Below are 13,776 nucleotides of genomic sequence, written 5' to 3'. Positions count from 1 at the left end.
TATGTAATTCACACCAACCCGCCAAAGAGATCCCACCCAGACTCAGTCACCCTGCCCCCCTCCCACCCCCCAAACCCCCACACTTATCTCTGTAACCCTGCATCACCCATGGCTAATACTCCAAGGTTGCACATCCCTGTACACTATGGGCAATTTAGTATGGCCAATCTATGTAAAGTGTACATCATTGGACTGTGAAAGCAAACTGGAACACCCAGAGGAAACCCACGCAGACACGGGGAGAATGTACAAATTCCACACAGACAGTCACCCGAATCTGGGATTGAACCCAAATCCCTAGTGCAGTGAGGCAGCAGTATTAACCAATATCCATGGAAACAGAGTTAAATTATAGTTATGGCCTCCAAATTTCTAAGACTCGGATTCACAAAGTTTGGTCATCCCTATATTAATATATCTATTTGCATTCTAAATGTCTCAAATATTTCCACCTCTACCAGGGTGCAGATTGTTCTAAGTATTGATCAGTATTTCAGGAACAGTTCTTGCTGATAACTGTTTTAAATTTATTATTCACTTTTAAAAAATTTGCCCTTTAGTTTCTGTCTTTCTGACAACGTAAATTGCCTTCTTAACTAAACTTCAAGGCATTTAAGTGAACTTCTATCTCATTCAAACAATGAATACACCCACAAATATAGATCAACTAGTCAGTTTTGAATTGCATTGGTCAAAGAATAAAGTTCAGTTTGCAATCCTGGTCCTTGAGTACTGATTCATCAACTGGTGTTTGTGTTGAAGGTCTTTGCCAGCAGATTTGCTGAACAAACCCTATAAAGCATATAAATGGCTAGCTACTCATTGGTTAACATTACAGTCCTATTGAGAACCATTCACTTACTGCATAATAACAATTAAAATCTTTGTTCTTCTGAGCAGAGTTTAAAGCTTCAGCACAATGAATAATGTGTACCTTCTTTCTCTCCCTGCAGATTGTCTGATAGTTTACGTGCCTGGGACCACAATCGTAAGGACAGGCGAAGGGTTATCCATGTGCAATGCTGCTTCTGGTCTGGATTGACTGATGTTAAACTGGATATCACAAATGACCTTCTAAAATAAACTGTTGCTGTTGTGGTTGAACAGTTCATTATGAATTGCCAGACTATAGAGAATCCTATTGAGAAACAGTGGTTTTCTTCTGAGGAGTTGGAATGCAAAATCTGTTACAACCCTTACAATCTGAAGAACAGGAGACCCAAGTTGTTGGAGTGCTTTCACAGGGTGTGTGCCAGATGCCTGCACAAAATTGTAGACCTTGGCGACTCCTCACAAAGTATAATTAGCTGTCCCTTCTGCAGGTATGAGACCAGTGTATTAGTCGATGAAGTTGGTGGACTCCCAGATGATAATAATATTCTTGCTGTCCTTGTATGCAAGGAGAAGAATAGGAAGTTTGCCATGGATAGCCCATCGGAGCTTCTGCTGACTCCAAAAAGGTTATCTTCCTTTGGAAGCCCCTCCCGATCCTCAAACTGTCTGGTTATAACCATCATGGAGGTTCAAAGAGAATCCCCACAATCTCAGAGCTCAGCATCAGTCACGGAATTCTATGACTCCAATTTTGGTTCAATGGCCTCAATGTCTCAGCAGTGGGCAATTTGGAATTGCACTCCCCTTCTTTGTCGTACAATAGGCAGAATTCTAGTCTGGCTATTGGGACTGCTGTACTTTGGCTCTTTACCCCTTGGTGTATATCTGCTTGTGATTCAGAAGGTCACACTAGGGATCATATTTGTCAGTCTTGTTCCCTCCAGTCTTGTTATGCTTATGGTCTATGGTTTCTGTCAGTGCTTATGTCATGAGTTTTTAGATTGCATATCTTCATGAAAGCAAAATCTAAAAGTATGTAAGAGTTGCACTCACACTGACAGGTTGTAGGAATTCAAGTTTTGTGTCTTATATTAACTCTGGCTTGTGAACTGCGTAATTTGGCAATTGTGCTTTGGCTGGAAGGTCTGTTCTGCAGTAGAAAGTTGTTATATACAGTGATAGTTGTTTTACTTGGTGTGTAATATATTCTTATGGCTCATTACTTTTTTCAAAAGTGAGATATTTACGAACTGAAAAGCACAAAGGGAAGTAAAGGCACACGGTAATACGTTAGACTTGATATTGCTGAGAAAAGACAGATTTTGTCAAAGGTTTTCATCTTACACACATCAGGACAACTCATGATAAATACCAATGTAAAACAAAATGGCATTTTAACTGTGAGATAGGAGAGTACTGATTGATTGTCATTTGGACTCTGATTGACAGAGGCATTGTTATGGAGAATGCACCAATTAATGATGAGTAAAAAATGAGGTCTGCAGATGCTGGAGATCACAGCTGCAAATGTGTTGCTGGTCAAAGCACAGCAGGCCAGGCAGCATCTCAGGAGATGCTGCCTGGCCTGCTGTGCTTTGACCAGCAACACATATGCACCAATTAATGATGACCTGACAATTAACTGCCATGGTTTCTTTACATTTTAAATGAAGGCAGGTTGACTCTGATTGGTTAAGGCATTGCCCAGAGGAATGAATCTTAACACGTCTGTCAACTTTTTTATGTGTTGTAATATGTGTAGTGTCTGCACGTATTCTTTCTGTCTGTAAAAAACAGAGCCCCATGTATCAATATATGTAGCTTTCAGTACATGCAGGTGCACCACATTGCAAAGCAGACTGATAAACCTAAATTAATTGTCAGGGTAATTCTTTGCACTCTCAGGGTTATTAAGAAACTGTTTCCCAATCACATGTAATATTGGAGTCTTAGTTTTGCAAGCACTGACTGGTTTCAGTGCCAGAGTGATGCTAAAGTAGGCTAAGTACCCCAAAAACTGGCAAATGCTATCAAACAGCATATCATTTGAACTGTTGATAACAAGCAATGTACTGACTGTGCCCGATCAAACCATGCATGCATGTGGAATATGGACCTTTAAAATTTACAGAGTGTTATTATAGGTGCACTAATCCTTTGCTGTATTATAATCAAAATATTTGCATATAGTTTAAACATTTTTGCAATTGAATTATACATTTTCCAGGATTCATTTGTTTGAAAAATAATCTGTTAAAGTTTCATGAATGCACTAATCTGGCACCTTAATAAAAGTGGAAAATGCTTTTATGTGAAGCCAGCCACCAATACTGCATGGCCTACAGAAACAGACAGAGGGGAGAGGAGTGTTTAACTGGGGCTGAGGTTGAAATGAAAGTGGACCTGTACTTGTGATTGTTATACCATTTGATAATCCAGGGTTTTACACCTGGATAATGAAGAATATTTACGGTCATTTTTGAACTTAGCTTTATATTTAATGGTATTGTTATAAAGCTAAGTAGCAGTCACAGATAACACTTCTGTAAAGCACAACATGAAAGATATTGGAATTGCAAACAACAGTGGAGCAGAAGGACTTGGGGCATAAAAGAGCTATCTAGATTTCTTTCAATTCAGATCATTATCTTTCAGGATGAAGTGATTTTATCTTCTCACAACTGTGCATTAACTGGCCGCAAAACAAAACCCTGCTCTTAGGTGTTGAAGCTAGGGAAGGGAAGAAATTCAGATGACTGTGTCTCAGGGAAATTCAAGCAATCTGGGTTTTATTGGAAATGATGTGAAGATTAGAGCTATACATTGCAAGAAGTTGAAGAGATACATAGGTGAATATGTGAAGGATATACATTTGTGGGAGATTGAAGCTGCTTTTTTGAGGTAATTGATTACTGTGGGATAATAGAGCCACATGTTGTAGGAGATCGAGGAGATGGACATTACAGATCGTTCTGCTACAACATGCATTCCACATAAATTCGCTGTAACACGATTGACAAATTGGGGACGTTGTTTCTAAAGTGCAAACTTTTTAAACATCTTTTGACTGTAACAACAATACTTCAAGTGCTGTTTCTAAGGCATGATTTTTCTAAAACGTAGGATTGCACACGAATGCAACCATTGCATTATAGAAGAACTCACTGTATGTGAGATTGGAGATAGCTCCACACTCCCAAAATGAAAGAAAATTGCAGACATTGAACATGCAGAGCAATACAGACAATTTGAGAGGTGCATATTGTTGGAGATGATAGCTGTATAATAATGGAGATTGGAGAGGTGCACATTATTAGATAATGAGATGTAGAAGTTTAGAGAGGCAAAAGTTAAATAGTTTCTTCCTGCAATGAAAGAGTTGTCCCATGATAAGACCTTTCCCTTACATTCAAAGGCATTATTGTCACACAATTCCCCCATCAATATCATGGTGGTTACCATTAATCAGAAACTTAACTAAACTAGCCATATAAATACTGTGGCTGCAACAGCAGGTCTCTTCAATCAGTAACTCATCCTTGACTCAGTGAAGCCTGTGCACCATTTGAAAAACACAAGTCAGACACAAGACAGAATATTCTCCACTTGACTACATTAGCTCTCAAGAAGCTCAACACAAAGCAGTGCTCCCAAATTCCTCCCTTTGTTATTTAGAAGGGCAGGTCATCAAACATGTGGAACAGCACCACCAGCATGTTCCCCTCCAAGTCAATGCTCTTGGAAGTATATTCTCATTCCTTCACTTTACTTGGGCTAGATGAAAGGCCTGTAATTCTATTCCTAAAACACAAACACTGTAAATATTAAATGGGCTGCAGTGGTTCAAAACAGTGGCTGCCCTCCACCTCCTCAAGACCAATTAGGAGGGACAACAAATGCAGGCCTTGTTCAGAATACTCTAACACTTTAACTCCCCCTCCCACTCTGCCAAGGACATGCAGATCCTTGGCCTCTTCCATCGCCAGACCCTGACCACACGATGCCCGGAGGAAGAGCGCCTCATCTTCCGCCTAGGAACCCTCCAACCACACGGGATGAATGTAGATTTCTCCAGCTTCCTAATTTCCCCTCCCCCCACCTTATCTCAGTCCCAACCCCCGGATTCAGCACCACCCTCTTGACCTGCAATCTTCTCCACGACCTCTCCGGCCTATCACCCTCACCTCCTTCCACCTATCGTATTTCCAGTGCCCCTCCCCCCCACCCTTTATCTCAGCCTACTTGGCACACCAGTCTCATTCCTGAAGAAGGGCTTATGCCCGAAACATCAATTCTCCTGCTCCTCGGATGCTGCCTGGCCTGCTGTGTTTTTCCAGCACCACATTTTTCAACACAGAATACTCTAATGCCAAGATTAGATGAAATGTTCCAAGTCAGGATTGTGTATCACTTAAAGGGAACATGTGGCATCTGTCTGTCATTATTGTTGAAGATGGTAGAGTTTCTAGATACGGAAGGTGATACTGTTCTGCTGCCAGATTTGGCATCCACCTTCTTCTTGGGAATTGGGACACAATGTCCTTTGGTGAACCACGGACACACAAAGTGCTTCTACCTTCAAACACAAGCAATTGTTGTTACTGTTCTAAAACATGATGCGTAGGCTTTAGATAATTGAGGGACTGTCTTAAGATGCCAGACTTACTTGATGAGGTATGATATCCCTTTGGGTTGAGGTATGGTACCTCTCTTGGAGAAGTCAGGTAAGTATTTGTAGTGGCCAAGAATAAATATGAATATGCATTTAGGTTCCCTGGCTCGTTAATGAGTTTTGAAAAAAACGGTTATTATGCGTGAATAGGTATTTTACAGAAGTATTTGTTTTTATTTGTGACAAGTGCTTAAATGAATTTGAATGTTATCAATAACATGATAACATGAGGTGGTACAGTGACTTGGTGGTTAGCACTGCTGCATCACAGCCTCAGGGACCCAGGTTCGATTCTAGCCTCAGGCGACTGTCTATTTGGGTGGAGTTTGCACATTCTCCCAGTGTCTGCGTGGGTTTCCCCTGTGTGCTTCAGTTTCATCCCACAATCCAAAGATGTGCCGGTTAGGTGAATTGGCCATGTTAAATTGCCCATAGTGTTCAAAGGTGTGTAGGTTAGGAGCATTAGTCGGGGTAGATATAGGATAACTGGGAAGGGGAATGGGTCTGGGCCTGTTCCTCTTTGGAGGGTCAGTGTGGACTTGTTGGGTCGAAGGGCCTGTTTCCACACTGTAGGGATTCTATATCTAAATAAGCTTTTTAAAAATATAATAAAATCTGCACTTGACATTTAGAACTGATTTTATCTCACAATGGCTGCATGAGTTGGTGTGGAGGGCATAAAGATAAAGGGATGAGAGATCAGAGGTTCACCTGTGTTGACACTATGTTGGCATAGGGACTATAAAAGACCATGATCCGGGGGTATGGATTAGTGAGGAGCAAAGGGCCATCATAAACGAAGTTGTAATGAGGGACCATGGTGAATGAATAGAGGAGCATGAAGTGGTTTAAGTTGCGCTGGATGAGGGATGGAATTTGTAGAGATGAGGTGTAAGGGGTAAAGAGTAGTGGGTTTAGTTTAATCATATTGTTTTCATTATAACAACGATGAATTCCCAATGTACTGAGTCTCTTAACCAGCCCCCTCCGCACCCAGCAGCTTGAATAGCAGTCTTTACACTTTTACCGAACCCTTTCTGGGGTTCGCACACTTACTTCCTGCTTGCATTTTCTTCCCTGGAACAAGAATGCAAAGATTTGCAACATTTTCTCTGATGTCAGATTTGCAGAGTCATGAATTTTGAAGCAAAGAATGCAACTTACAGAGTGAAAACGAGAGGAAGTCCTGATTTTGTTCTCATTTTTAATTAACATGCTCAAATATGTTCTGACACATCTCTTGGCTAAGTGGGACTGAGTCTAGATCTTCCAGCACAAAGGTAGGGATGCACCACAAAAGTCCTGATCCTGATTTTATTCATCAAAGTGCTCCAGTTAGACATACTGTGTCGACCAACATAATGAACACTGTAAATAGTAATAGACCAGCTCTAGAACATCACACTTATCTTCAGTGTCTTACTCTCATTTACATGATCATTGTTGGTTTGAAATAAATGTGAAGTATCAGGTAGTTTTTAAGCTCTGATTGTTCAGTTCAAGGTATTTACCAAATGATTACTTTCATAATTTTTGAATGATAATATATATTTGTTTAGCTCTCTGGGGCAAAATATTTATTTGATAGAAACAACAGGTAATCCAGAAATTGATGATTTATTTAGAACAATTAAGAATCTGATTTACATGCTGTTTATGTAAAATTGTTGCTGTATTGGACTTCAGCAGAGCTTCATTCAATTGCTACTTGATGAGCAGTAGGAGCAACAGTAGGTCACTCTCTGGGGTTCTCCTCATTTCAATCCTGAATAGCCTACCATATATCCTTCAATTATGACCCCTAATTCTGGTCACTTTAGTTATGTGGAACATCCTTCCTGCATTTAATCTGTTTTATCCTGTTAGAGCTTTCTAAGTTTCTAAGATAATCTGTCCAGTGCTTCCCCCCTCATTCCTTCTAAACTTCAGTGAATATAGTACTAACCAATCCAATTTCTCTTCATAGGTCAGACCTGCCACAGGAAATAGCCTGGCAAAGTTATTGTACTCCCCTCATGGCTAAAACATCCTTGCTCAGATGAGAAGGTATTGTTGTATCTCCCCTTTTCCAAATCAATTGTCATTCAGATAAAAATCCACCTTTCTGATATTGCTACCAAAATTGATAACCTCACATTTATTCACATTGTACATCATCTGCCATGCATTTGCCTACTCACTCAAGTTGTCCAAATCATACGGGAGCATCTGTGCATTCTCCGCACCAAGCCTTCTGGTGTTTGCAAACTTGGAGATATCATACTTAGTTCCCTCATCTAAATAATTAATATATATGGTGAAAAACTGGGGTCCAAGCACACATCCCTGCAATACCTCACTAATCACTGCCTGTTTATTCCTACCTTTTGTTTCCTTTCTGCCATCCAGTTTTCTGTCCAGTAGTACATTACTCTTAATTCCATCTGCTTTACTTTTACATGCTAATCTCTTATATGGGACCTTATCAAAAGCTTTGCGGAAGTCCAAGTAAGCCACACCCATTGACTCCCTATTATTGATTAAATTCCAGTAGATTTGTCATGCATGAGTTCCTTTTGTAAATCCATGTTGACTCTGTCCAATCTTCTCGCTATTTTCCAACTCCAATATTTTCCACACTACTGATGTCAGGCTAACCACTGTATAATTCCTGTTTTCTCTTTAACTCTTGTTTTTAAATAGTAGGGTTACATTACCAACTCTCCAATCCACAGGAACTGCTCCAGTATGTGTCGAATTGTGAGAGATGACCAGCAATTCATCAATCCCCTTGTCTTTATTTCCTGAAATCTGAACTGCTTTCAATCTTCAGATCTGGTGTTTTTTTTGTCCAAACTTCTATTCTCCCTCTTTGATTCTCATACAATCCTAATTTCTCTTGTTCACTACCTTTCCTGTTTTACATGGGTCCCCAATTTATAAACATCCAATTTACAAATGCTCATACTTACATAAACTATTTCATACATGGGTGTAATTTTAAAGACCAGTGGAGTGCCACAAGGGTCGTTGATGGGTCCTCTACTTTTCATCATTTATATAAATGATTTGGATGCGAGCATAAGAGGTACAGTTAGTAAGTTTGCAGATGACACCAAAATTGGAGGTGTAGTGGACAGCGAAGAGGGTTACCTCAGATTACAACAGGATCTGGACCAGATGGACCAATGGGCTGAGAAGTAGCAGATGGAGTTTAATTCAGATAAATGCTGCATTTTGGAAAAGCAAATCTGAGCAGGATTTATACACTTAATGGTAAGGTCCTCGGGAGTGTTGCTGAACAAAGAGACCTTAGAGTGCAGGCTCATAGCTCCTTGAAAGTGAAGTTGCAGGTAGATAGGATAGTGAAGGTGGCATTTGGTATGCTTTCCTTTATTGGTCAAAGCATTGAGTATAGGAGTTGGGAGGCCGTGTTGCGGCTGCACAGGATATTGGTTAGGCCACTGTTGGAATATTGCGTGCAATTCTGGTCTCCTTCCTATTGGAAAGATGTTGTGAAATTTGAAAGGGTTCTGATAAAATTACAAAGGGGTTGCCAGGGTTGGAGGATTTGAGCTATAGGGAGAGGCTGAACAGGCTGGGGCTGTTTTCCCTGGAGTGTCAGAGGCTGAGGGGTGACCTTATAGAGGTTTACAAAATTATGAGGGGCATGGATAGGATAAATAGACAAAGTCTTTTCCCTGAGGTCGGGGAGTCCAGAACTAAAGAGCATAGGTTTAGGGTGAGAGGGGAAAGATATAAAAGAGACCTCAGGGGCAACCTTTTCACACAGAGGGTGGTTCGTGTATGGAATGAGCTGCCAGAGGAAGTGGTGGAGGCTGGTACAATTGCAACACTTAAGAGGCATTTGGATGGGTATGTGAATAGGAAGGGTTTGGAGGGATATGGGCCAGGTGCTGGCAGGTGGGACTAGATTGGGTTGGGCTATCTGGTTGGCATGGACAGGTTAGACCGAAGGGTCTGTTTCCATGCTGTACATCTCTATGACTCTATTTACAAACACTTCCTGTATTTACGAACTGCTCCTTTATGTTGTCCTGCATTGTGTTCCAACGTGCGTACAAATCAATTTGAAAATGGACTCAAGAACAGAACCTGTTCTGAATGAGGAGCTGTCAGTAATTTTGTAGCAGTCAGTACCATTTAAGAGAAAACAGTTACAGAGAGAATGCATTGGACACGTGAGGAGGTAGCTCAGAGTGGAAGGCTATAAATTGTGGGCAAGTCTACAGGCTGACATCGGTTACCTGGAAGTTGGGAGGCAAATGATTCTGCTATTTGGATTTGGCCAACGTTGTGTTTGTAAGGAGAGTGGAAAGTAAAATAATTGCAACGTCACAGAAAATCTGTAAAATAATTGGTTGATGAGAGACTGCTGTTATGGACTGTCTTTAAATTGTAGTTTTAAAGGAAAGCTTATTATTTTTAAATAAATAGCTCTACTTGGATTTAAGAAAGAAACACCAGGAATGAGGAATCCAATGTTATCAATTAAGTAATCCAAAATAGAATTAATTTAGTGGAAAGGAAATAATTTTAAGACATGGCCACTCAGCTTGGTCAAGTGGAATATATAGCCAGCAAGTTCTGGGAAGTCATGGACTGTACTAGTGCAGAAACTTGAGCTCCGGGTTTCGGAGCTTGAATAGCAGCTGGAATTAATATAACACATCTGTGAGTCTGAGTGTTATGTAATAGCACTTTCAGAGAGGTGTTACACAACAGCTTAATGCCCTGGAGGTGATTGCCAGACATTCCAAGAGAAGGAGGCAGGTGATGTTGGAGGACCCTAGGGTTCTGCTTCCAAACCTGCTTTCTGTTGTGAGAGCACTGATTCCTCAGGGGAGTGCAGACAGAGCCAAGTTTGTGGTTCCACAAATGGTTTGGCTGTGCAGGGGGACAGGAAGAAGAAAGAAGGCAATAAAGATAGGAGATTCATTTGTTAGGCACTTCTGTGGCCACAGACTTGACTCCAGCATAATATGTCCCCTGTGTGGAACCAGTATCAACAATGTCAAGAGTAGTGATAGTGCATTCTTTGGAGGATGGATGAATAGCCAGTATGTGGTGTTACTTTGCATATAACATATGAGAAAACATTTTTTACTGTATATTTTACATACACGAAGCAATAAATCTAAATCTAGTAGTCGTCCACATAAGTACCAATGATTTTAGTAGGAAGGGAGATGTGGGTCTGTAATCAAAATTTAGGGAGTTAGGGAGAAATTTAGTGAGCAAGAACTCAAATATAGTAATTTTAATATTACTCCTAGTTCTACATGCACATGAGTATAGAAACAAATGATAAAACTGATGATTGGGAAGATGGCACCTGAGTTTGCTTCTGATCAGATCTTGGACAGAGTTACTTGCAGGACATTTTATTATTGCTGTTGGGAAGACTTTAAATTAACCTGGCAGGGTGTGGGAATCAAGGGAGAAATTTGATAAGGTACCATGGAATACCCTAAATACTGGAGGAGACAGATAACAATAGTATAGAGAATAGAAAGGTGAATAGGTGAAGTTAGCGTAAGGGAGAACATAATGAAATTAAAATCAGAGTTACGTGCATGTATGGGAATGCACAGAATCTAGTAAATAAGTTTGGGGACTGACTTGTGAAAATATGTTGATGTAGTGAGAACACGTTTGGCTCAAGGAAGGTCAGAACTTGGTGTTAAATATTTCTGGATACAAGTGTTTAGTAAATGTAGAACAACATGGAAAGTTGGGGTGGGTTGGGGGTTTGGGACTTGTTGGAGGGTAGTGGTGTATGGGAGTTTTGGTTAAGCAGAGAATTGCAATGCTAGCTGGAGAAAGAGGATTCCCAGAGGGTTCAAAGACAGAATCAATTTGACTCGAGCTAAGGAACAAAAATTCTATAGACCACCAACTAACAACAAGGATACAGAAGGAGAAATCTATTGGGAAATTTCAGAGTGATGCTAACACTGTAGAATTGTTATAATTGGGGATTTTAACTATCAGAATGTAGGATAGGACAGTGGTAACATTAAGGGCAGGGAGTGGCAGAATTTCATAGACAGCATTCAGAAAATCCTCCCACAGCAGTTATATAGAGTCATAGAGATGTACATCATGTAAACATACCCTTCTGTCCAACTTGTCCATGCAACCAAATATCTAAAATTAGTCTAGTCCAATTGTCAGCATTTAGCTCATATCCCTCTAAACCTTTTTTTATTTATAGTTAAAAATCACACAACACCAGGTTATAGTCCAACAGGTTTAATTGGGAGCACTGGCTTTCAAAGTGCCGCTCCTTCATCAGGTAATTGTCACAACCCCCTGATGAAGGAGCATTTCTCCGAAAACTAGTACTTCCAAATAAACCTGTGGATTATAACCTGGTGTCGTGTGATTTTTAACTTTGTACACCCCAGTCTAAAATCTCCAAATCAATTCTTATTCATATATCCATCCAGATGCCTTTCAAAGTTGAAATTGTACCAACCTCCACCACTTCCTCTGGCAGCTCTGTCCATACACACAAACCACAGTGTCAAAAAGGTGCCCTTGAGGTCCCTCTTACTTCCTTCCCCTCTCACCTTAAACCCAGGCTCTCTATTTGTGGATTCCCCTACTCTGGGGAAAAGACCTTGGCTATTTTCCCTATCCATGCCCCTCAATTTTATAAACTTCAAAAAAGCCACCCTTCAGCCTCCAACACTCCAGGGAAAACAGCTGCAGCCTACTCAACCTCTCCCTATTGCTCAACCTCTCCAACTCTGACAACATCCTTGTAAATCTTTGCTGAACCCATTCAAATTTCACAACATCCTTCTGATAGGAGGGAGACCAGAATTGCACACAATAGTCCTAAAGTGGCCTAACAATGTCCTGTACAGCCTCAACATGACCTCCCAACTCCTATATTCAAAGCACTGACCACATACCAAATGCCTTCTTCACTAACTTGTCTACCTGAGACTCTATTTTTAATTAACTTTGAACCCGCATTCCATGGTCTCTTTGTTCAGCATCATGCCCCAGCATCTTATCATTAAGTGTACTAGTCCTGCCCTGATTTGCCTTTCCAAAATGCAGCACCTCATATTTATCTAAATTAGTTTCTATCTGCCATTCCTTGGCCTATTGGCCCATCTGATGAAGGTCCCATTGTATTTTGCGGTGACCTAATTTGCTGTCTACTACACTAGCAATTTTGGTGTCATCTACACACTTACTAATCATACCTCCTATATCCAAATGACAAACAGCAGTGGATCCAGCATTGATACTTGCAGTACTCCACTGGTCACAGGCCTCCAGTCTGAAAAGCAACCCTCCACCACCACCCTCTGTCTTCTATCTTCAAGCCAGTTCTGTATCCATATGGCTAGTTCTCTCTGTATTCCATGTGATCTAACCTTGTTATATGTCCACCATGTGGAACCTTGTTGAGTGTTTCCATGAAGTCCTTATAGATCACCGCTGTGCCTTCATCAATCCTCTTCGTTACTTCTTCAAAAAACTCAATAACATTAATGAGACAATATTTCCCATGCATAAAGCCATGTTTACTATTCTTAATCTGTCCTTGCCTTTCCAAATACACATAAATCCTGTCCCTCAGGATTCCCTCCAACAATTTGCCCACTACTGATGTTAGGCTCTCTTGTCTGTAGTTCCCTGGCTTTTCCTTACCTTAATTAGTGGGACCATGTTAGCCAACCTCCACACTTGGGGCTATCGATGACACAAATAACTCTGCAAGGGACCCAGAAATCACTTTCCTAGCTTCCCATAGTCAACCTGATCAGGTCCTAGGGATTTATCCACCTTTATGCATTTTAAAACATCCAGCACCACCAGCTCTGAAATTTGGACATTTTTAAGATATCACTATTTATTTCCCCAAGTTCTCTATCTTCCATTTTCTTCTCCACAGTAAATACTGTTGCAAAATACTCATTTAGTATCTCCTCCATCTTCTACGGTTCCACACATAGGTGGCCTTGCTGATCTTTGAGGGGCCTTATTCTCTCCCTGGTTACCCTTTTGTCCTCAATGTATTTGTAGAGTCCCTTTGGATTCTCCTTAAGCCTATTTGCCAAAGTTTTGCCCTCCTGATTTCCCTCTTAAGTATAGTCCAACTGCCTTGATACTATTCTAGAGATTCACCTGATCCCTGCTGTCCACGCCTGACATATGCTTTCGTCTTTTTCTTCAAACCTCAATTTCTTATGTTCAGTCCAACTTAAAAAGATGCGCTGTTGGACAGGTTCTTGGAAAAGAAGTGA

General features: G+C 40.7%; 1 protein-coding gene across 1 annotated transcript; it reads left to right on the top strand.

Annotated features, from left to right (window-relative positions):
• Window positions 1–1,113: 1,113 nt before the first annotated feature.
• Window positions 1,114–1,851, top strand: LOC132832146 (E3 ubiquitin-protein ligase RNF182-like). Its single transcript, XM_060849891.1, has one exon. It carries the CDS (start codon window positions 1,114–1,116, stop codon window positions 1,849–1,851), a length of 738 nt encoding a protein of 245 aa, XP_060705874.1.
• The last annotated feature ends 11,925 nt before the right edge of the window (window positions 1,852–13,776 follow it).

The sequence above is a fragment of the Hemiscyllium ocellatum genome, chromosome 34 (assembly GCF_020745735.1).
Source record: "Hemiscyllium ocellatum isolate sHemOce1 chromosome 34, sHemOce1.pat.X.cur, whole genome shotgun sequence".
In the NCBI taxonomy this organism is placed as follows: domain Eukaryota; kingdom Metazoa; phylum Chordata; class Chondrichthyes; order Orectolobiformes; family Hemiscylliidae; genus Hemiscyllium; species Hemiscyllium ocellatum.
Note: the sequence above shows the minus strand (reverse complement) of the source record. Positions and strands in the feature narration are given on the sequence as shown.